At 32.2% G+C, this 26,483-nt stretch overlaps 2 protein-coding genes across 10 annotated transcripts; one reads left to right on the top strand and one right to left on the bottom strand.

The window, feature by feature from the left end:
* Positions 1-4,140: 4,140 nt before the first annotated feature.
* Positions 4,141-13,137, bottom strand: LOC123701411 (alpha-(1,3)-fucosyltransferase C-like). Of its 9 annotated transcripts, none has more exons than XM_045648883.1 (4): positions 13,045-13,137; positions 6,788-6,914; positions 5,823-6,629; positions 4,141-4,480 (listed from the first exon to the last, which is right to left on the bottom strand). In XM_045648883.1, exons 2-4 carry the CDS (start codon positions 6,880-6,882, stop codon positions 4,213-4,215), a joined length of 1,170 nt encoding a protein of 389 aa, XP_045504839.1. In that variant the 5' UTR covers positions 6,883-6,914; positions 13,045-13,137; the 3' UTR covers positions 4,141-4,212. The 9 variants fall into 9 exon arrangements, with proteins under 9 accessions (XP_045504839.1, XP_045504838.1, XP_045504834.1 ...); XM_045648882.1 differs by lacking the exon at positions 13,045-13,137 and adding an exon at positions 9,671-9,785; XM_045648878.1 differs by lacking the exon at positions 13,045-13,137 and adding an exon at positions 9,581-9,780.
* A 9,214-nt stretch (positions 13,138-22,351) lies between these two features.
* On the top strand, positions 22,352-24,921 carry LOC123701404 (glucose dehydrogenase [FAD, quinone]-like). Its single transcript, XM_045648863.1, has 3 exons — positions 22,352-22,638; positions 22,991-23,124; positions 23,306-24,921. The coding sequence occupies exons 1-3, from the start codon at positions 22,491-22,493 to the stop codon at positions 24,887-24,889; spliced, it is 1,866 nt and encodes a 621-aa protein (XP_045504819.1). The 5' UTR covers positions 22,352-22,490; the 3' UTR covers positions 24,890-24,921.
* The last annotated feature ends 1,562 nt before the right edge of the window (positions 24,922-26,483 follow it).

Genomic DNA, 26,483 nt, shown 5'->3' with positions numbered 1-26,483 from the left:
TTCTTTTTTTTACTATTTAGTGTCATATTTTTGTAGCGGTTCATACAACACATATTCCCATCAAATTTCATCACTGTAGTACTTATAGTTTCCGAGTAAATCGGCTGTGACAGACGGACAGACGGACAGACGGACATGACGAAACTATAAGGGTTCCGTTTTTGCCATTTTGGCTACGGAACCCTAAAAACGATTGAAACAAAAGTACTTAAAACTTATTTATTTACTCAGAATTAGAATGTATCGAAGCACTTTACAGATATGAAAAACCCCATTTTGAAACAAATGGCGAACATAATATATATGGCAAAAATAGGTAAGTAGAAAATGGGGAATCGAAATAACAATTTAATCCTTGATTTAATCTATATTTGACACCTCTAAAATGTCTAAAGTAGGTTTATCAACCATTGGAAATTATTATTTTTGATAAAGGCAATAACCACCGTTATCGTACTACAATATTTTGTCAATATTGAAAATTTTAATGAAGAATGTACCAATATGTACAAAAAATATGTAGGTAGTGAGGAAAAAACTTAGCAAATAATGAATAGCAATGTAGTTTTTAATTGAAAATGTATTTTTGTGTAACATTTCTGTTTAATTTATATTACCTTATATTACAGTGTAGCTTCCGCCCGCGACTCCGTACGCGCGGTAAAATTAAGATTTTTTTTTCTACATATTTTTCCAGGTTAAAAAGTATCCCATTTTATGCCCCGGATAATAAGGTATAATTATACCAAGTTTCATCGAAATCAAACTGTTAGTTTTCACAAAAAAAATTTAATCACATGTTTGGATTTGGTATCGATCCAGTAACACCCCCTTGTATTTATTTTTTCTATATTTTCAAGGTACAGAATTGACCCTTTTACAGATTTATTATATGTATAGATATGTAGGTAACTATTAAGTATACCATCAAACTAGAAAACCTTATTGAAATATATAATAAAAAAGCTTAAAGAAAGCAAAGTTCATGAATTCGGATTGTATTATAGGCATCAGAAAAAACATGCAAGGCGAATGTGTCCAATCAAAAAAACTTTATTGGACACATTCGCATGTTTGTGAAAATAGAAACTTAAACTTATATGAAAGAGAGATCTTTATAAGTTATAACTAGCTGTTCTATTATATTTTTTTTTTTTGTTATGTCATGGAAATAAGTCTATTATATTAACGAAATAAAACCATAATAATATTACTTACAATGGAGTAAAATACACAGAAGAAATGACAAATCCCTGTTTTTCCTTTAGCCAGTAAATATTCGAGTGGGAGCCAATAATAAAATAAGTATTATATTATTAGATTTAGAGATAATGATTTTGATTCATTATTATTACATTTCTTAGAATATATAAAAACCACCAAGTATTTTTTTCCAGTTAAGCAAAGTATGGTTTTAATTCTTAAAATTAACTGAGTACATAACACTTATCAAGTATTGTGTGCGTTTTTGAAGATATTTTAGTTCACTTGTGCCTTGTTCATTTTATGTACAAGTAATTTAAATTAGGTAGATAATTCGCTTCAAACTTTTAAGTTGTTTATTCAAATGGTTTTTATAGTCCAGAAAATTATAATACCCCAATATAAGTATATATCATGTGACTCATTGATAAGTCACATCGTTTTTAATTTATAAATTCCACATTTGATCTTATCTACTGATAAGTGATAAGATTATTTTTGATGGCTTTTCCCGGTACATATACTTTAATAATGATCCTATCGAATAATCTATAAAATATAATAAATGCATTTATAATATTATAGGATATTTCAATATTATTCAAACTACTATGAACAGATTTTGTTGAAACTTGGCAGTGTAAGATAGAGCTATGTAACAAAATAACACATAAGTCATAAAAATGCTTTTCCCGGTCTTTTATCAATACATATTACATAATATAATAAAGTTGCAAATTGTGACGCAAGGAAAATAAAAACTCTTGTTCCGTAGGTGATAAGTCAAATTTGTATGAATTTTTTAGCGCGTCTATTAAAGGAGCAAGAAAACCAGTTGGGTAACTATTATTAGTAACTATAATATATCAATTTAATTTAAAGCTACACAAACTGGTTTTTGAAAAGCTCGTGTGTATTTTCCTCATTTCAATTATGGAGATAACAAGGTAAGAATAGTTTTGAATTTATTATAATATGGTTGTAAGTACGTCATTGACTGAGTAATCTTAGCTAGTTTAAAGCAAGGAGAAAACTAAACTGTGTAGGAAAAATTAATTTCTATTTCCTTTTATTACAGCATCACGCGTGAACGGCTGTACCGATTTCGATAATTATTGAAGTGAAACTTCTTTATCGGGGTTGGAAAAAAATTTAGTGTAACATTTTTTCGTTACGCGTGACATTTTTCCGTTACGCGCCATCTTTTTCTTATCCCTACCATGCGTGATTGCGTATTTCTGTAAAGTTGCATATAGTAAATTATTTTTTGAAAAATAAGGTCATAAAGAAGTTTCACTTCTTACGTGTGTACACTAGAACACGCACACATTTTTTTTAAATTGTGTTTTTAGTATCTAGACGATACTCGTAGAGAGGCAAATCAAACTTAAAGATTAATTTAATTTTTCAAATAACAGGCACAGTTTATCAGGATATCTAGTAGCTATGATAAAGAATAGAATTGCTAAATACCAAGATAACAAGTATTTCTTAAGTCTGATATAAAATATTTTAATCAATAGCAATACAATCGAATACTTAGTATATTTAAATACAATATGTATACGATAATTACCACTAAACCCGTTTTATATATTAATTAACAACTACTATCTAAAACTATTGTGTATTAAAGGCGTATTGTGTAAAAAAATAAAGAAATGGTTGATAGATTTTGCTTTTAAAACTTAGCGTGGTAAGTACCTATACAGGGTGTTCCACTCTCGGTATACTACGCGCGAAGAGACTTCTAGTTTTGCATACACTGATGACTGATCACGTAAAAAATACATTTACGCCAAAAATTTTTTACTAAATTTTTCCTTAAAATTCAAGTTTTCTTCTCTAGCTTCGCACAGCCGGAATATAACGATTCGCTAACGTGAGCATTTTGTCTATGAAAACATAATCTTAAACGATAGCTCACATGCGGGTGGCAAAGTTGGGCGGGTTGCTTATTAGGGGTGTACACAAAGAGTTTTAAGAATTCATCTATTTGAAAAAAAATGCATCTGGAATTTTATAAGTATTTTTTACGTACTCAGCGTATGCAAAACTATAACCTCCATTGAGCTTAGAATACCGACGGTGGGACACCCTGTATATAAAGTGTTTATTAAAATCATTGAGATATACTACGTATGGAGGAGACACCGCGAACAAAATCTTTGCGCCATTTTTTTGCTCTAACTAAGTTTTAAAAATTATTATCTAGTTAGGTACAGTTTACCGATGAAAATTATTCCTTTGCACTATTCCGTATTATTTGTTTAATATCGTAACACACACGAAGGTTTATTTGATGCGTTTCACTTTAAAATAGTAGTAGTAGTTCTCCATATGTATATCTCAATGATTAAAATAGCTATAACATTAACCAAAATCAGCCAAAGATAAAAATTATCAAACATAATATGCAAACATAAATTGTTTATTTCTCAATAATTGGAATAACAATATTCCATAATGCTCATTTGTCGATGATTGAAGCTATTGTATTGAATTTCATAATTGATATCTAAATTATGAAACAGAATATAATGCGCAGTTGCAATATAAATTTAAATACCAGTTTAATAACACTTTTTTTTTCAAAATTATGATGTTTAAAACTACTATTTTTGAATGAAAAAATTCCTAACTAGCTTTTCGCCCGCGTATTCGCCCGCGTTTTCAAAGGAAAACCCGCATAGTTCCTGTTCCCGTGGGATGTACGGGATAAAACCTATCCTATGTGTTCATACAAGTTACCCTCTATATGTATGCTAAATTTCATTATAATCGGTTCAGTAGTTTATGCGTGAAAACCATACATACTGCATACATAATATTAGTATAGAAGTATAGATTGTGCATCACCTTCCCAGGATCTTTTATAAGTTTGTAGTACACATTGTCATTTAATATATCTAACCTAAGATTAACTTATTCATGTTATACACTTCAAGCAGTAACAAATCACTTTATTTAAATCAGTTAAATACAATAACAATCAGTCTATAATACATGTTAACTGCATCTTTCTTTATAATTAGGATTCCACCAATGTCTAAAGTTTGGATACGTCGTTTGAGATTTCATCATTTCCACATTATTCATAGCTGCACACAAGGCACAAACATTGTCAGTGGTCGCTGGATTTCTGTACATATAATTGTTTTTCCACCTAAAGTAGTGGCTATACGTTTTTGGGTATTTTATAAGATTTGCGATGGTCGATGCGAGCTCTTGCGGCGTTGATTTTCGAGCGTCTAAGTACGAGCCGGGTGGAAGAAATCTGTGAAATGAATTTAATTTAACATATATGTATAGATAAATTTAAGCTATGAAAACTATAAAACTATGATAAAATAAGTAAGTGAAGTCCCGTGTCCCCTAGTGGGCAGATGCATTATGCATACACCTGTTTCACTGATCGATTTTCTTTAGGGACAAGTAGGTGATCAGCCTTCTGTATCCTACCAGACCGAGACATTTTTTTTCTTCGTCTCCACCGGGAATCGAACCCAGGACCCCTTCGGTTCTACGCTCACGCGTCAACAACGGACTGTACCAAGGAGGCGGCCATGATAAAATAGGGGTACGGAAATAGATACGAATCCTATAAAATGATGACCACAATTTCTATTCTTCACTACAATATTGGTTGAAAGATCCAGTCAAATACATAAAACCCATATATTAAATGCCCAGAGGTCACTATAAATACATAAGAAAACGATTATGGAGATGACAAGAATTTTCACAAAATAGATTTCTTTGAGAGTCAAGTACAGAAAAAATCAAACATGTAACTGAAAATTTAAAATCGGCGTTTATAAAATGTTAATTTTTAGCTTTAGCTAAATAATATTATGATAAATCATAAACTATTACTGGCACAATAATCTCTAAAAGCAATAATTAGAAATTGTTTAATTTATATTATGTTTCATTGAAAACCGTATTGATTTCCTTATTATATAACAAGTCAATAACTGCGTTAAAAACAACCGACTTCAAACTTGCACTCGCAACATTTACAAATACAGACAAAAATGCTCATAAAATAAAAACTACTGGGCCTATCCGAATAAAATTTTTATGGGACCAATTCGACACAATCCCGCATCGAACAAAAAAAGAATCACGTAAATCGGTTCAGAAACCTCGGAGTAATCGGTGTACATACATAAAAAAAACATACCTCCTCCTTTTTTTGAAGTCGGTTAAAAAATATAAATATTTTTTTGGGAAAAAGCAATTAGTCTTAAATGTAAATTAACCTATTAACTGGATAACGTTTGTTGGCTAATAAGTCATAAAAAAAAACAATTAACTTTACCTGTTGATTTTAATAGTGTATGGTGGAACAACATGATAAGAACAACTAAAATGGTTAAATTATTTCTTTAAAAATAGTTTCCTTTGCGAAGCCGGCTTTAACATAGCGATATTTTTAATGAATTTGAAATTGAATTACTAATTCAATGAGTTACTTAGGTATTCGTCAACTTTTGACACTATTATTTTACCTACAATTTTATATCAGAAACGACTTTAACTCTAATTTTGAATGAATTTACTATAAAATCAAATAGTAATATAAAATTAACAGCAGCTGTGAAAATACACTTTACCTTGAATAGTCGGCACCGCCAAACACAATAGGCACCACGTCGTGTTGTAACGCCGTCAACAGTTTTTCAGTTACATAATCTTCTGAAAACGAGTTCTCGAAAGATAGATAAAAGAAATAATCTCTCTCCAGGAACGAATTGCAATCATGCACCGTGGACCTGGGACATTTTAAAGGGCCACACTCTCCGTAAATGTCCACCGTATACCCATGAACAGATAAAGCCTTTTGTAGCTCCTTCGCTAATTCCAGCCTATTGTTCCTGCTCTTACAATTCGACACAAACCACGCCACCGCCTTGGTTTTATTCTGTATTCTATAAAACAAATCCTCACTTATCCCTCCAGGAGTTTCCTCCCATGTCATATTCTTCTCCGGCCCAACTATCTGTCCATCTAAGTTTTTTATCTGAATATACGGGTACGGAAGATCTGAATCCAATTTGTAGGTTGAAGTCCAATTAAAGAAATCTTCGAAATGCTGTCCACATATCGGATAGTTGTCTGCGGATTCCATATTGAAAAATATGTATTTCTGTTCTTGTGTCCTCTGTTTCGGGAGGTGCGACGATGGCATATTTACAATGGATCGTCCATTGAAAGCTATCGCGTGAAACTTCGTCAAGTCTCCATTGAACAAATTTCTGTCTGAAGTGACAAAGCAGTTGATTAAGGAACAGTTCTTCTTTATGAAGCCCCTTTGTCCGTGGTCGAAGAAATAGAATGGCGCGATGTCCTCCGGGGTCCACCAAAGGATGAACTTCGTTTCGACCGGCAGTCTCTCAGTTTTCCGGTACACTTCCGCGTATCTGTAATCGCGAGCGACATTTTCAAGTGCTTCTCGTATTAAGCTTTCGTTGAGTGGGGGAAAATTTCGCCTGTCTACGAATTGAATCCAACAGACGGATATGGCAAAACTTATGCAGGTTAGGATAAAAAATGAACGCGCTGTCAGCATTTGTCTTACATTTGCAATAAAGCGATAGCGCAGAGGAATAAACATACGCATTTTAGTTTCCACATGGTCACATTTTTCCGACGTCTCACTATTTCATGCGACATTTGAAGTTATTATGGTGGGCCTACGTTGGGACCTGGAATTGAAAATACGAATTAGGGTCATTAGTAGTAATCCTACCATAATATTACATTTATTGGACAGCCACTGTGACATGTATAGGACAGCACTATTACATTATATAGGATATTTTATTCGATATAATATAGTAAATAATAAAAAAGTCTATTTGACTTTAAGTTCCTTAAGGCTTAAACCTTAAATACCTAGGTAGTTAACGTGCTAGTCCAAAAAATACAAGAATAGTTCAGGATACATCGCCCATTTTTGCAAGTGACTACTATCAAGCTAATTTTCCGTTTGTAGCTTTATTTTGATGAGACACCGAATAATTTCGTGTACGAAAGTCTCGATTGTGGTAGCTAACAGAGATAACAAGGATAAAAATTTTTGATTTGATGGTTCTCAAATATTTATTAATAACTGAATTTTTTTTTGTTCAATCTCAAGATAATTACCTAAATTATTCGAAAAAATATTTGTCCTACAAAATCTATGGTTTGTTCAAAGAGTCCCCCTTTCCAAAGTGTATCGATAACGAGGTCATCATAAATGATTACTAACAAGCTGATTTTTTTGTTTTCACTTAGTTAATGTTTATATAATTCAACAGACATATTGTCCTACAAATTGCGTAATAAATATTTGAGAACCATCAAATCAAAAAATTTTATCTCTGTTAGCTACCACAATCGAGAGTTTCGTACACGAAATTATTCGGTGTCTCATCAAAATAAAGCTACAAACGGAAAATCAGCTTGATAGTAGTCACTTGCAAAAATGGGCGATGTATCCTGAACTAGAACTGTCGTCTGACAACAGCTGCGTAGGTATCTACTAGGTAGGTATAACATAGTGAATTTTACAATGTCTATTCTAGCCACATTTCAGCTCAGTTTTTATATTCTTCCAAATTTTCTTTAAATAACTTAAGGGTGATGACAGTCATTAAGGTCAATGTACTAAATTCCTTCTGCTTCTAAACACGCACGCATTTTCTGCAAATTTGCGCATGCGCCATGCGCCAACCCTAACCCCAGCATTCCAATGCATACCCAGTTGTTGATGCACTTATACACGGATTACGAGGCCTATAACTGGACTATAAACCGCAAAGAAATTTGATATGATGTACGAACTGTAAGTATGTACGATAAACCGGCTTGTTTTTTGTCTAGAAATGTACAAACTAACATTCTTAGGTTATTTACCTACATTGTTTATTTGACGCAATGTTTTTACATATTCAAAACACATTTGACATTATATCGCAGTTATGATTTTCATTAAATTGAAAAAATATCGTTAATGGTTGATATAGAATTAATTAACTGTATATGATAATTGATAACGTTGGAATAATAATTTATTCCAATTAAATTAAATGTAAAAAGTTCACATATTTTTAGGTTAAATTATACCTAATTCACTTGAGGCTTAGCCATATCTTCTTCTTCATCTTATTAAAGATAATCATTTAGGTAACAGCATTTATAATACTAGGTAACCCAGAAACAAAAAATAAACAATACGATCTCTGTATGTCAAGCAAAAACGACATTTATTGCAACAGAAATAGCACATACGTTTCCTATTCAATGTCTTCTTATAACCCACCTAAATTAAAACGCGTGACACAAACACAAATCACTACATACCGCATAGCTCTCCAATTTCACAGGGTTATACCACGCATGCGCGATGATCGCAAAGTCAAAACATCACTTGAAATAACAAGAAGTGTTACACATATTACACGTTTTGTTTTAAAATACATTTGAGTGATTGTTGTAGATATTTGAGTTTAAACAGTGTTTATCTTATTGATTGTAAATTCATTTTGTTGAATGAATAATCGATGTTTGTTTATTTACGAAAGGAAAATGAGACAGGCCGACAGCGCGTGCCTGCCGCGACTGCGCTATCAAGGTCACTGGATTTAAACATTGGATTTCTGGGGTGACTCAGTTATTTCATATTTTTACAACAGCTGATGAGCGGGGGATTTTTTGGAGTACTCACTTGTTGACTTTATTTTAACTTTTAAGTTTTGTTATAAATTTAAGTACAAGAATGGCTTGTTGAGACCAGGAGAAGTTGTATGAAGTTGTAACTCTGTTTTCAAAAGTAACGGAACATAGAAAAGCTAATAATAAGTAGGTAGTTGGTATACCTACCTAACGGGTACCTAATTAATATTATTACCTATGTTATATTTCTTCTAACTAAAGTTACATATCACTAATTAACCTAGGTACCTATATGTTTAGGTAGGTAATTCATGGTAGAACGAATATTGATTATAGATTCGATTTAGAGAATAATATTTAAAAAAAATAATAACAATGTTTACCCGTGCGAATATAGGTAAGTAGGTGTGTGGTAATCATAACTCACATAAGAAAATTTAAATTTTAAAATTTGTTTCATTTATAAAATACCTATTAGGTAATTTTAATAAATACCTATACCTACCTATCTGTTACAAGTCTGAGGATATCCGTATAAAAAAAAAAACAAAATATTTTAATGGCTCCCCCGTGGAGTAGGTATGTTCATCTACTTCAATATTTTGTGTAATCATTTTTTAAAGTAAGTAGGTGTGATCAAAATTATCAACAATTATTTAGATAAAAAAAAATACATATCTTCATAGGTATTTGTAACAAAAAAAATACTTACAAAATTATGTTGTATATTTTTTTTTTAATCAAGTTATCAAGTAATTAGGTACATTCAATTTATTTTCGTACCCCACTGGAACGAACTTACGTAATTTCCTATATCTTGACAGTTGACACAAAAACCAAATGAGCGGGAATTACGTACAGAATACAGATTATACAAGAAAAAAAATTAAACAACACTATACTTGGCGGCAAACCGCGTGTAATTGGTAACTGGTTGAGTAATCGGCGCACACGGCACATGTAACATTTGTTGATAGATAGAAAACATTTTACCTATAATTCATCGACCTAAAACGCAATTAAAATGCAAAAATGCAGACTTGTTCCGAAACTAATTTAAAGATAATATTGTTTGGAGTCATTTGCATGATAATATTAAGTCATTTGCACTAGTAATATGTGTAGTCAGGTGCACAATTTTGCTCTCCAAAGAAAATAAGAAAAAAATATTAATAAAATCAATAATGAAATCATAATCAACCAATTCTGGTGGAATATTATTCCAGATGATTTTAGTAGTAAATCATAATTTACTAGGGTGGCCAAAAAATAATACATTTATATATTTTGGGTAATCTAGCTAAGTAGGTAGTATGACAATGTATCGTGTGTAAAAAGGATCTTAGTCACTGACAGGAAACAGGCCAATCTTAAGCCAACTTCCGGTGCAAATAGTCATGTCCTTTGCTCAGAAAAAAAATCGTTATTGTTATTTTCTCTTAACATAAAACCATTTATACTATGATAAAACGTACCTACTTATAATAATTATTGTGTAATGTATGTATGTGGCTATGGAAAACCTGTGAAGAATAACAATAATTAGCAATGTGTATGAACATTTTAAAAACCAATTTTTAGTGATGCAACGAATACTACTTTAACGAATACGAATACGAATACGAATATCTCACCTTGGTAATAAAAGACTTATTTATTCTCGCCAAAAGGCCAGTGGATCAGCAATCTCTGCACACGTCATATTTTTTCGCCCGATTTTTAAATTTGTAGTAAATAGAGTTGCGTACAAAAATATTCGCTTTTAAAAATTCGTAGATATATTCGCCGAATACGAATATTCGGTACTTAAATGTCTACTATTCGGCGAATACGAATATTCGTATTCGTATTCGTTGCATCACTACCAATTTTTCTAACTAACACCTACTGTTTTCATTTCATTTTTGTTGTGGCAAGTAAAAGGTCACCCATTCCATCAATATTTATCTAATAAAAAAATATATACCGACCGAATTGAGAACCTCCTCCTTTTTTTGAAGACGGTTAAAAGATGTAAAAGCTCATTCTCAAGAATAATGTAATATTTACTCAGATCTGATCTCGTCAAAAACCACTACAAGGGTAGCACTTTCAAGCGGAAAATGCACGGGCTATAATTAACTTTCGCCTGTTATATGAAGCTATTTGCTTTCGCTTATGTATACCTTATGTTACAACATATTGTGTTATCTAATTTATATACTAATATATTAATTAATAATAATATTATAAAGCTAAAGAATTTGGTTGATCGCATTAACCTCAGGAAAAACACGAATTGATGGAAATTGTTAAAGTGAATTTTCGCGATTCTCATAAAGGAGGATACCCACATAAATACCTAGGTACTAAAAATAGTTTACGATATATTATTCAATTTTATTTTCACACTAAATATTATCTTGTGACTAAAAAGCGATTTTTTACGAGTCTCACTTATATGTCTACCACCATTATTTTAATTAAGATAAATTCAAGGTCAAGGCCTTATTGGTTGTAATTATTGAACGCTATCATTAAAACACTCAAAGATGAGTGGATCTCAAAACAGATATGACATAAACCAAATATAATATAATACCACAGATACTACTTAAACGGTAAACTTTGTCTCGACAGACAACAATTAATGTTTTTTTCTTAGAAAATACTAATTGGCAGTCGAGACTTCTCTTCAGTGTACCTACATATTATACAATTATAGTCAAATCACAACTACGAGTGCCCGAGCTTCGGGGTTTGCCTATAACATATTATATAACGTAGTTTTACAAAATAAAGAGTATTTATATACTCTTTATTTTGTAAAACTACACATTATTGTGTAGTTTAAATATAGTATATATTTCATTCTAGCAGGACCTATTTACACTTTCCTGTTTTGTAATTAAAATCCCACCCTTATGTTGTCTGGTAGAGCTCGCTTAGTAGCCATAAGGTCGTCCTTTTGTCTCAATAAATTATCTGCTAAGTAAGTTTAACTGTATTTAACTGTAGCTATTATATTATTTAAGTCCTAAATCCTTGTTGCATAAGAACTAGGTACAATAATTAAGATAAGCTTTGCAAGCTATGTCAGGCATGCGTCTAAAGTTAGAACCTAGTATACGTTCTTAGGTACAAGATATATTTAAGGTAATTAGGCACTTAGGTAATGTAGCTAATAAGTTCATGGTAAACAACTGAACTTTGTGCCAGTTAAAGCTAATGATAAATTGTAATTGATATGTTGTTTTATACGCTAAAATGCGCAAATATTTTAATAGGTTTGTCCGCGGCGTCACTCGCATTTGAATCGTGAATCTAAAGCATTCTTGAATCTACGTGAAGGCACACAAAAAGCGGTCTAGCCATATAGGAAGAATAGTGTTACAAACATACGACTTGTAGAAATATATAGAGATACATTTTTATGTGACTGTAACGTAAATTGTCGCGTCATAGTCCTTAAATAAAAAGGTACCTAATAAATGGTATTGATATAAAATACCAAATAATCTTGCTTGATAATCATAATATCTTATCAGATATTTATGATAGTTATAAAGCCAATTTTATAAACAGCCAGACAATTTTATAAAGCTTAAAGTACCTTACCTATAAACCACAATTTATTACTTAGGTATTTTATATTTTACTGTATTTGAGTAAAAATAGCGCAGTGGTGGCTCAGTGGTGAGACCTTAGACTTCGAATCGATAAGTCCGTGGTTCGAGACCAGGCGAGCGCGCAGGAAATAAATTGATTTTTCAATTTATCTGCGCATGTTGTAACATCACCACTGCTCGAACGGTGAAGGAAAACATCGTGAGGAAACCGACATGTCGAAGAATTAAAAAGTTCGACGACATGTGTCATCCGCCAACACGCACTTGGCCAGCGTGGTGGATTATGGCCTGTACCCTCATAGGAGGCCCGTGTCGCAGCAGTGGGAACATATATGGGCTGATGATGATGAGTAAAAAATAAACATCAACAAAATTAGTATTGCACGATTAAAACATTTTCTTTACGATTGAGAAGACAAATAAAATGAAAAACTGTTACTCATAAAAAAATGACAGACTAGAAATTTACACAGAAAAAATCTGACGAAACAAACGCAACTTACAAATCTTTTACAGATCATCTTTATAGTTTCTACAAATAAAATGTATTATTCATATCCATACTCACAAATTAAAGAGACAATATTATATTCAAATCACAAACACAAATACTGATCACTGGTAGAAGGTCGATAGCGTAATGGCCGACGACACGCTATACACTAGTATCATAGGACATAAAGTGACACTTCTTTTGCTTGAATGTATGTAAGTAATAAAAATATATCAATATTACACAAGATAATTATGGTGGTGGCTCAGTGGTAAGGAACTCGGACGTCAAATCGATATGTCCGGGGTTCAAGACCAGGCGAGCGTGCAGAAAATAAAATGGTTTTTCAATTTATCTGCGCGTGTTATAACATCACCACTGCTCGAACGGTGAAGGAAAACATCGTGATGATTTCAAACGGTTTCGCTCTATAGGTAGTTAGTCCTAGTTCTACATTTTTTTTCATGAGTTTGTTAAATATTCAAATTATTGATGTTAATAAAAAAAGGTAGATAGGTACTTACCTAATTAACCGTCAAATTTAAATAGCTACATAAATACCGGAAAATGATAAAAAATCAAAAATCTATTAATTATGCACACATGTTAAAAATATAAAAACCACGCATTGTTCATTGTATTCAAAAATCATATGCACTGCAAAAAAACGTTTAGTTATACACATTAATTTTCTATGCCTAATAGCTTTGATTGCTTTTCATTCAACAAATATTACATGTATTCGAGGAAAGCGTAAGTACATAAGAACTTCTAGTACTAACGCTAAAAAAATTATAATATTTTATAAGGACCTACGTATAAAATGTTTTGGTAACGTATAAAAATTTATAGCCTATAATTTGCTTTGAGTACAACCTTAAATGTAAAGCGCGGGAAAAACAGGCGGTAAAAACCATTTCTTTACACACTTTGAATGCCGGAATTTCCGCAGTTAGCCCACGATTACTGGCCATTGTACCTGACAATAAAATAAAAGAAATAATAAAAAACAAACTCGAACTCCTAACCACAGATAATATTCGCCATAACTCATGCTAATTTGATTCCTTTACAAACGGAATAAAAGTTAAATTTGCATAGTACGTGACAGTTATATAAGTTTGAGGTTATACTTTTTCGCGCTCTTTCATCTTTTGAATTGTGAAAGATGTACGGGGTGTATTGTGAAAAGGAATTTAAATTCGATTTCGTACAACAATGAATGCAGTTGTTTTGTTTGACAAAGGAGCTTCAAAGAAATTTTATCGTTTATTCAAATGACATGCCGTGATCTATTTTATTTAAAGGAGAATTTCCACATGAAATAAGTTTATCTCGATTTTCGTTCTCGCTATTTCTTTGAAAAATGTAATGCTTTGTATGAACCAGTGTCGAGATATTTTTCAAATTCCAAATTTTTGAACAATATCAAGAATTATTTAAGAAAGCTAACTTAATATTTCCATATAATTCAGGAATCTCCCACATAACGAAAACGAACGTTTTAAGCAATGATTTTACCTTTAAAATGACTCAGCAAAATAAAAATGTAACGTTTTCCTCTTTAAAAATCATAGGGCGTGCTTGTCACGCGTAGCAACAACTTTTTCCTGTGCTCGTAGCAACTTTATCCTGTGCTTTACATAATGTAAATTTCAACAATCCTCAAAATCAATAGCACGCAAACCACTTGCGTAAAAGACGAGTACAATGTACATAGCTATAATACCCTAGTGGTTTAGCTTAGCTGGACACAATAAATCTTTGCAGGATAATCCGGGCCGGGCTGAGTCGCCTGCGATGATAGGGGATTACATGTGTTTTGTGTCACTACTTTTTTATTGGAGCTTTAACGTGTTTATAAAATATACGTACGGAGTGATCGTTTGCAGGATATTGTATAAAAGGAAAAACGTTTGATGAAAATATATTGATGTAGAGTTTTGGTACGTATAGGTATACCTAAGTGTAAAGTAGTGACTTACATGAAGGTTTTACCAAAATAAGTATATTACTAACATACCTAACATACACACCTATACAACAAAACAAACGGTAAGAAAAATAAAAAGGAATTGGTAAGTAGGTAGTTAATAAATTGATCGTAAATGAATGCTACACTTAACCTTTATAAAAAATTTAATTGAACTTCTGTTTTTGATTGAAGAAAAACTACCTTGCTACTTTGCGATTTAAATTTGATAGTATGTCACATTCCAATTGAGGAAATCTTCAATGGGATAGGTATAATCATTGAATTAAACAAGTTACCGATCAACATAAACCCAGTTTTACAATATACATAGGTATGTACCTAATAACACGGTTCAACAGAAACGATTCCTCCTATAATACATTATCGTGTGCAAGTTAATCATCTCAGAAACGAAATAAAGGTCAAACAAGATGAGTTCAGATAAGGAGACGTGATATCATTATGTGTTTTATTTAACATTTTTAGCACAATCTAGTCACAAGTGGATATGGTTCCGTAATGTTACAAGATAAGACTTCCGATGTTTTTTATTTGGTATTATGTCACACTACAAACAGTCTTGATATGATATAATTTTGTGTATTTCATCTTTGTAATCTTAGTATAATTTGATGAATATGTAGTCACTATACTAAAATAAGAAGCTGCAAAATTAAAAAAAAAAGTAAAGGGGCAAAAAGTGAAAAGTATTTACTTGAAAAGTAATTTTCTTTGCCACGCAAGAACTAAGTACTGAACCGATATAACTGAAAAATTTTAATGCATAAAGAATATTATGCTCTTGGTTACTTCTTTTGCTCTAACAGAAATGTTGGTAGGTAAATACCTACATTTTACATCTATATAAACTGACACGTTTTAATGGAATAGAATCTTTTCCGATTAATAAGAAGACAATATTTTACCTGCAATTTGGAGGCTACCTATAGGTACTGCTTAGATTTTTTTTGGAAAAAGATATTTGTTGAGGTCTTTGAAGAACATTTAATACTCGGACTACCGTTAACATAGAGACTAGATAGAAGTTTAATTAACAAACATGAAAAAGCAAGTTACCATAAGCTCTGATCTCAATTGATTAATTCATATATTTCACGTAGGTATTTGGAGTATATTCATATAAGAAACAAGATTTCTACTTATATCCAACTTTCTGTTAGCCCGTAGCACCCTTCCCGATATTGTCTTCATTACAGGGGCGAGCAAATATTTGTCATACTCCTTGTATTGATCGTAAAATACAACGTTTATAGAAAAAATCGGACGGCCCAAGTTATGAGCTGAAGCCTGAAAGTTTCCTTTGATCGAATCCATGTCGAGTTATTTCCAAGCATTAAAGACATCGTTTGTTTGTTAATATACCTATGTAGGTACTCGACCATGCAACAAAAAATTCATCACACATACATTATGTACCTACATAATACATTCAACACTAGAAATGTTTTATTGCATTTTAATTCAAATAACCTGTAAGAGGTAACGAAAAGATTTGTATATCTTCCATATAGCTCTATATTTTAATTCAACTTACAATTCATCTTTTCCCATGATCCTATTTTATTATAAACTATCTATACTAATAAGAGACTTAAACGAATCATAAAAAGACATATAAAAATCAGTTCTTAATCTAAAACAAAACACAGCACAAACTCAATCCCTAGTAGGTACCACACACAAACGTTCAGTAACACGCAGTTTATTCACAAGTTCGTACATTCTCACAACATGTCGCCGAATAACAGCCGATTTTATTGCAAGACTTTTCAATAATTTATATCATAACACATGCGAAGTCACCCTTCATAATAAAGTGTCCGGGGACGCTATAAATTTCCTCTACGCGAAATAAGATATGCTTATTATTCCATATTTTATTCATAATATTAATAGTTTTGTTGGAATACCGTTTGAGGCAGACGTGGTACAGATGATATTAATATATTGACTGATATGAGCCACGTCTTATTCCTTACTAGCTTCCGCCCGCGACTCCGTCCGCGCGGATGTCGGTCTTCGCGTGGATGGTTTATTTCTCCATTTTGAGTAACTCTGACAATGACATCTTACAAATATCTATTGGACCCAAATACGGCTAGGCCTATAATAATACGCAACGTGTGTTCGCGGTTCTACAGAACAACGTCTATGGATAAAACTGAAAAATTAAAATTATTTTTTTTTTCTACGTATTTTTCCGGGATAAAAAGTATCCTATTTTACGCCCAGTATAATAAGGTATAATTATACCAAGTTTCATCGAAATCGAACCGTTAGTTTTTACGTGATGCCTTCACATACAGACAGACAGACAGACAGACAGACAGACAGACAGACAGACAGACAGACAAAAATTTTTTTAATCACATATTTGGATTTGGTATCGATCCCGTAACACCCTCTGCTATTTATTTTTTCAATATTTTCAATGTACAGAATTGACCCTTCTACAGATTTATTATATGTATAGATAAGTTATAACTAATTTATGAATTGGTTAATTACCCTATCTAAATAAAATTAGCATAGCATAGCATATTATATATAAACATCAACATCTGTTTTCTCGAATAAAACTGTTTTTACATTTATTTTAGGTTAGATAACCCCCATAGATATCGGTTAGTGGTATATCAAAACTTATCTGCGTTTAGTTTTTACAGATAACTTGTACTTAATGTAACTACTTCAGCTATACTATGTTATCTACACACTAATATAATAAGACCTACCTATGTTATATTAAATTGGTAACAGAAAGTAGGTCTTACTGATTGGTAAAGGTTACTCTTACTGATTGGTAAAGGTCCCGCAAAAAAATGCAGATATAATATAATTTTAAAGTGAAACCTTTATTACATCGTCTCAAACTTTTTGGTCTGTGTAGCGCATGTCGCGTGACGCACGATACGTACGACAATTATCGTACAAATACGATAATTTTTAGTTAAATGTCTATAGTGTGAAAAAAAGTTTCACTTTTACCGTGGTTTCATAAAACCACACAACATTTTTTTCTATAAACGTTGACTACAAAATATGGAGGAGGCATTTTTCAGTAGGTACATGAATGAAACACCGGTAAGGATATTATGAAATACATATATATGTAGTATAAAAATAGATATTGAATCTAAATATCCCTTGTATAATATAACTCAATCGGTAGATTATATTGTATGTTTATGTAAACCTCCACTAATCGCACATGGAAATTTAAACAAACAAATTCTCTGTTAGTCCATTAGAATTTAGAACACTCAATTTATTTGTCTGATTGATTCACAAACAATAGAAGTTATTACTAACTATTATAATTACTTTTCTTATTAATTTCCGTTCAAAATACTCGTAATAAATTCATTCTTAATGATGCATTTAAAGTTTCCACTGTTTGGTATAACTGAGAATTGCCATTTAGCAAAAAGAAGAAGGAACTCTATGACCTACTAAATTAAATATATTTTATTAAAGCCTTATACAAAATTTTAACTTACTCCCGTCTCACATAAACTTGAAACACTAAGAATAAAACCCATCAAAGAGAATCTAAACTATAAGTTTTAAGCCGTGCATCACGCGCCGTCTACAAAGCGATACATAAGTGGATTTATCTGGGCCTCCGAGTGATTCCCACAAAATCCCGACTAAATTTTCACTCTACAATTTTCCCTTCCATCGTACAGTGCCAGGTTTTGCCAACTCTCCCTTGCCTTAAAGCCTTATAAAAGCGAATTGGACTTTAAAACTCATTTCGAACTAAATTCATTAAAATAGTTTATGTGTTTAGGATTTTAGGGATTTGTTACATATTTTTATAATATGTTTTTCAGTATTTTATAGTGTATTATCTTGTGACAAATGAATAAATTCAGAAACACAATCACTGTATTCACTATAAAGGATAAACCGGCTATTTTTTATGAGCCTTTCAAAAATATTGTAGCAAACTTTCTCGGATGATTATTTAATGTTTTAAATGTTTTAAAATTATTTAATGTACATCAATTCATGCAGCTGTTATACGATACTCTTTGATTTGTTTTACAAAATTTAAAAAAAGGGAAAAGAGAATGCTAGGAGCATTCTCTTTTCCCTTTATAAAGGTATATTTTTAAAAAGTGATCAGGACATAGGGATTGGTAACATACCATATTAAAAATACTATAATAATTAATATAATCTACTTCTCGAGATCAATTTATCACTTTTTATACAAGAGTACGAGATCAATTAATTATACAACATTATTAAGAATTCCTTCAGTAAGCTCCACATTAAATCAAATTCGATAATATGCAAATGAACTTGTATGATAAGTCCCTTTTCACACGATCCGGTTACCCAGTTTTAACCAGACAACTCCAGTTATACTTACTTAGTTTTATATAATATATAATATAGTATTTTATTATAATTAATATAATAACTACTATATTATATAAATATGTGGTAAATTAGGTACTTAATTTTGTAAGAGAGAAGAGATAACTAGGTACTTGTTTGAAAGACAAAATCATTTATTGGAACATTGGACGCGCTAATCTCAAAAAATAATGGTATTAAAAGCAAGATTTCACTGTTAGTTTTAGCACAGAAAATATAATATTACTACGTGGTTTTAGTTTAGAGCCAGGAAGGAAGGTAATGGCCAATCGGTAGGCAGAACATCAATGAATAATGTTTTGTTATACTAGCACAGACTTTTGAGAAAACCGCATTTTATTAACACCTATTTAAACGAAGTTGGTAACACAACTAGTCTTATATTATGTACCTAGAGATGCAACTTCTATTAGGATTTCTAAGGTTTATCTGCTAGACGGCACTCGCTCTCACTAAGCCCAGTTTCAAACGCTAAAAAAATACACAATTTGTTTAGTTCTGTTATTTGAGGATTTGGTATAATATATCTTAACATATAAAAAGTTGCAAGTATCCAACAAATACATAAGAATCTTTCACATTAATTTAATATTTTCAGCATGACTAAATCTGATATAAAATAATGTAGAGATAAATTTGTATGTATGTTTGTAACGAATGGGCTCAAAAAGTACTGGACGGATTTGGATGAATCTTTACTTTAGGTATATAGATTTTAAATCAAAGTGATATAGAAATATATGATTCAGCAGACCAAGCTGGGAAGCTTGGTCTGCTAGTAAAACCCCGCTGCACATCTAGTCTGATATAAACATGATATAAATATAGGTATCAGATTTTCATGATGAATAAAACACACACATTTACTCTATATACTGTATGTAATTCTTATAACAATATTGTACCAAAAAAGAGGAAATACATAACATACGCTTTATTTATCGCAATATTCCGTAGAAAATTCTCCAACATTCGCAAGTAGATGTTAAAGTAATTGCAAGTTTATCTCGTGTGTAGATGTAATGTGGCACGGAAAAAGTGTGTTCACGATTCAGGTGAATAATACACTACCGCAGAATAGCCCGGTGTACCGCAGCTTGTAACGAGCAAAGCGGAATCTTGGTTACCGGCGATTTTAACACATTGTTTTATTATTAATTGTACTCTGAATAACTTAGGATTTTTATATTGCTTTTCTGGATAACGAGTCATTGCTTCTTGTCCTATTGGATATATCTACTTGAATAAGCCCCAGTAAAATTAAAGTTTAGCAACATATTCGCAAAAATACCCTATATCTCCTTAAATATAAGCGTATGGTTTAAATGCCTATTATTGATTACTTGAAATACATACAATACCTAATAACTCTAGCTAATGTTATCCTTTCAGCTCATTACAGTCTGTAGAGTTATTTCATACCTTGACCTTGATTTATCAGGGTTATCTAGCACTCCCCTCGGGAAATAGCTATTGCTTTTCTTTGGCTAACCGTAGTAGTGTAGACGTGTACAATGTACAATTACATAGACCGAGTTGCATCGCACGGAAAATTCTACGCGAGGCTACTCTCTTAATGTGATAAACAGCTGGTAATACAAACATAGTTTTTTTTTTACTTTAAACCATTTCCGCTAATCGCTCCGCTCATCACCCACACCTACAATTCAATCAGATTCAGTGCGCAGTGATCTCGTAAGGGCGCTTGCATAAATAACGTGCGTCCGCTCTCATACCGCGATGGATCCTGGAGTTATTACCTGTTCCCGGGATTGATGGGCTAAGATCTGTGATTTTGTATGAATTAGGGAATAGTGTTTGTTTGTATAAGTAGGTAGGTAATCAAGAGCAAGTAAAGCAGAGACTTAATCATTCATTATTAAGTCTCTGCTTAACAACATGAAATCTGTTGAATAACATCTGTCTTATTTTTAACACAAAATATTTATTTCTTGTAATCTGTAAACATTAAGATTTGTAAACATTCCATTTTATAAAGCATTTGAATGCCATTAAAAACCAAAAAAATATAAATTCAACATTCCATTGTCTCTATTTTCTACTAATATATAAAATTAGCTTTAAAATTATATGAATTTGTATGAATATAATTGTTACAATATAAGATCTTTCACACTATTTATCAATGCACTCGCTATTCCAACTTCTAAATAAAAGGTAAATGTATTAGAAAATCGCACAGTAATAAATTTAAAGAAAGCAGGTGAGTCGATTTGACTTTACTCGTAAATCCGCGCAAGGCTAGACAAATGATGCGCCCAAACAATACACTTAGCGATTGATTTAGGGATGAACGTGGTTTTAGAATAAAAACAACAGTTTATCCATGCATAAGCATGCAGTTATATTTTTGTTCTTTGCTTGCAGTATAAAAATGAGCGGAATAGTAGCTTTTGTTAATAATATAAAGATGTTTTCTCATCTAGATGACCTTTTATAATATGAAGGTTTCATACTTACTTATCACTCGTGTCTTCTACGGCTTTGTCTAAAACTTTAAATTGTATAATTTTAAATCTTCTAGAGAACCGCTCTATCTATTATAAACATCACATCAAAATCTGTTGCGCTGTTTTTAAGATCAACATGAAGATATACAGATAGAAAGATAGTGGAATGCGATTTTTTTATCCTATGTAGTGAAGTTGTTTGTATCGGTTCTTAAACTGAGAGCTACTAAAGCTGGAGCTGATAAATATAAAATAAATAAAAATTCACACACCTGTAAATTACTAGAGACGAATTACTCATGAACTAGTATGTTACAAAGAATGCTATTGACCTAGTACCTACAATATGAATTAGTATGTTCATTGTAGTTTGAATTCAATCGCATTCATAATTACTATGTAATTAGACAATTAAATTCCGATAATGCAATAGCCCGAAATTTGCAATGTAGTACCACTCTTTGTTTCTGTAATACGTGTTGAAAATAATATAAAAAATCGTATCGAATGTAGTCAACATTCGATACGATTTGTATAAAAAAAGGATAAATTCTTCATAAAGTGTTAGTAATATGTAACAGAAACATAGAAAAGTGTTGTAATATTTTTTGAGATTAAGGAAATCGTGAAATTAAAACCAACATTTCAATGATTAAAAATAAACAATGCATTTCAACGTCGTAGCAAATAAACTGCTAGATTTTGCACAGAGCAGTGGATCATGGAACCCTTGGTTGCGATGGATTTTACGATTTCTGGCTTTGTCCCAGGCTTTTTCGCCAGCTGGATGGCCTAAATCCTATGATTTAAAAGGTAGTTTTTTTATTAAATAATTAATTATTTTGGGATTTATTTGAAAAGTAATTTTGTCATTGCATTTATAATCATAAATTCTTATTATTAAATGTCAAGCACAAAAACTATTGAGTGTTTGAGATAAATCTCACTTCGAATACGAGTAAAATTGCGATTTTAGATACCTACTCATTTTTGTTGAATTTACAGCAGTGCCAGTTTATCAAAATGAATACGATGGAAGGAATACAAAAAAAATATTGAAAGATTTCTGAATTTTTCTTTCTTCTACGACACCCCATAACAGAGAATACCTGAATTAAATCAATTACATAAAACTGACGCTTCTTTCTCCTTAATTATCTTACAGATGGTGATTCTTTCGACTTCATAGTTGTGGGGTCGGGGTCCGCGGGGGCGATAGTGGCGGCGAGGCTCAGCGAGGTCTATCACTGGCGAGTGCTGCTGCTCGAGGCTGGTGGAGACCCACCTATTGCTAGCGTGGTAAGCATACCATACAGTTTTATAAGTTTTATCGTATCGTTTAGCAATACGACAAAAGCTTATAAAACTGTCAGCTACTTTGTTGTGTGACAATTATTATAAGATTATACTCTGTGCGGTAAACAAAGCCAAAAATAATAATTATGTTTACCAGTCTTTTATTCACTTATCCATTTTACAGGCACCAAGTCTGTTCACATTGCTACCCCACACGGAATATGACTGGGACTACAAAGGATACCTCGACCCAGGTGTGGGTCAAACACATCCTGAAGGATACGTAGGAATAACTCGGGGGAAAATGCTAGGAGGCTCCTCATCTCTAAACTATCAAATATACTCTCGAGGCGTACCAGAAGACTTCAATAAATGGGGTGAAGTAGCTCCAGGATGGAACTGGAATTCAGCTCTGTATTACTACAAAAAATTAGAAGGAATGACCGACGATTCAGTGCTACAAAATGATATAAACGCAAATCTACATTCTACAAATGGTCCAGTAATAGTGTCTAGACCTAAAAGTAATTCTATTTATGAATCAGTCAAAGAAAGGATATTACATTCTTACAAAGAGATCGGAATTAAAGAAGTTTTAGAGAATAATGGTCACGAACGATTTGGAATAAGCCCACCTCATTATACATTCGCGAATGGTAGAAGGTATAGCACAGCAGAAGCTTATTTAAAACCAGCCAAAGGCAGAACAAATTTGTACATAACAAAATACGCTAGAGTTATAAAAGTTCTTATAAATCCACACACAGCCCATACATACGGTGTTCGAGTACTTTTAGAATCAGGTGAAACTATAAACGTTAAGGCTAAAAAAGAAGTAATTGTTTCAGCTGGATCTATCGACTCGCCGAAGTTATTAATGCTATCAGGCGTCGGGCCCCGTGAAATATTAAACAAATACGATATACACGTTATATCGAACCTTCCTGTTGGTAAATACATGCAAGACCATATAAGTTTACCTTTACCGTTAACAGGACGAAAAGGAATTAAATCAGCTTTACAAAATGTGCTTATTTCTGCTGAACTAGATTCTATTCCTTTGCCTATTGTAAATGGTTACTTTAAACTTAATCACACGTACCAACATCACGATAGAAAATATAATTTGACGCCACAATTTCAAATCTTCCACGCGCATGTAGGTGCAGCTGCTTCAGTCGGTATCTTATACGCATGCCAAACGATACATATGTATGATAGAAATCTTTGTTTTTCAATGAGTAACGCAAATACTATTCGTGAAATGGACCTCATTACGTTAGTGTTTTTGCATCCTTTATCGAAAGGGCAGGTTAGTTTAAAAAGCGACGATCCCTTGGATGATGCTTTGATAGATATGGGATATTATAGAAACGTTCATGACATACATGTTGCAGTGGAAGGTATAAAATATCTAGCACGACTAGCGAAAACGTCATTTTACAAAAAAGTTGGAGGTGATATCGTGAAATTAGATGTTAAAGGTTGTGAAGGTTTAAAATGGGGAACGGATAAATATTGGAGATGTTATGTTGTTAATGCTTTAAACACTTTATTACATCCTGTAGGAACATGTAGTATGGGAAGAGTTGTAGACGAAAGATTGAGAGTTTTTAACATACGTGGATTAAGAGTGGTAGACGCGTCTGTTATGCCAGAAATAACAAGTGGTAATACTAATGCACCTACTATGATGATTGGTGAAAAAGCAGCGGATATGATTAAAGAAGATTATGGAGTATTACATTGGCATGATAAAAATAATTAGACATAAAATTCAATAGAAATAAACTTTTCTTATTTGTGTCTTTTTTTCTTATTATGGGTGCTAGATCGCTTAGCGGAAATCCTATAATAATTATTTAGAACAGTTTATCACCTATATTCTTCTATTGTTTTGATTTTTTTTTTGCACAACATTGAGTGAACATTACAAAGATTTAAAAAACATAAAAGGTGGCAATGATGCATTGCACAAGGTCTCAGTTTTTCAACGTTCTAAAAATCTATAAAAAAAATTAAATCATTATAAAATCCTATTCTTAAAATTTAAAACTTAGTCCAGTCATCATCATCATCAGCCCATATACGTTCCCACTGCTGGGACACGGGCCTCCTATGAGGGTACAGGCCATAATCCACCACGCTGGCCAAGTGCGGGTTGGCGGATGACACATGTCGTCGAACTTTTTTTAATTCTTCGACATGTCGGTTTCCTCACGATGTTTTCCTTCACCGTTCGAGCAGTGGTGATGTTACAACATGCGCAGATAAATTGAAAAATCAATTTATTTCCTGCGCGCTCGCCTGGTCTCGAACCACGGACTTATCGATTCGAAGTCCGAGGTCTAAAAGTGATATACTGTATTTATTTTGTTCTCACTAGATGGTAAAGTAATGAAGCATATTAAATAGTCATTACCTGGAGAGGCTCTGATATCGATTACCATCACAAAAGCTATGGAAATGAACTTTATCTAAGTGTTTCTTGATATTTGAATAAAGTATCGCTATGATTTTTGTATTCCCTTTGTATCGTTTATTTGGTGTTCAGTGAAGAAATAAGACTAAATTTTAAATCTATAACAATTCATAAATATGTCGAATCGTGAATAATATAAGTGGTTGCATCAAATATATTATATTGCAATTACCATAGACTAAAACAATATCCTTGGTTTGTGTGTGCACGCGATACGTGTACAAATTTGTGGGTGCGTGAATATTATTCAATTATTAATAATCGATTAAATAAATTCAACCTTTGATCATGAGTCATGACCAATACGACCCTGATCAATGATACCTTGGTCAGGGTAAGGTCTCCAGAATATTTACTACACTCAGAAAACATAAATACCTATATGCTCTACATAGGTTTTTCTTATATAATATAAACTAACATTATATTATGTATACTTATACCACACGACCTAATTGATAATCTATACTAATCTATACTAATAAGTATTATAAAGCTGAAAAGTTTGTTTGTTTTTTTGAACGAGCTAATCTCAGGAACTACTGGTCAGATTTGATTTTTTTTTATCGAGGAAGGCTATATATAGGCTATTATAAATATATATTAATTATTAACATCAGGCTAAGACCAACACTAGCGAAGCCACGAGGGTGAAACCGCAGGGCGCAGCTAGTTCTATATAAAAACAAAAATCAATTCCGTATTTACAAATTACCTAAAGTTTCCGACTTGCAAATGAAAATCAGGGTAATGTTAATAGGCTTCTTAATTATTAAAACAATCAGAGAGTTTGACCCTTAAAATTGAGCGCGACAATACTTAGTGGAGGCTCGTAAACTGACTCGTTTACATGACAAAGTCTCGTTGGGGACTGTTAGAA

Source organism: Colias croceus, chromosome 21 (genome assembly GCF_905220415.1).
Source record: "Colias croceus chromosome 21, ilColCroc2.1".
Taxonomy (NCBI): Eukaryota; Metazoa; Arthropoda; class Insecta; order Lepidoptera; family Pieridae; genus Colias; species Colias croceus.
Note: the sequence above shows the minus strand (reverse complement) of the source record. Positions and strands in the feature narration are given on the sequence as shown.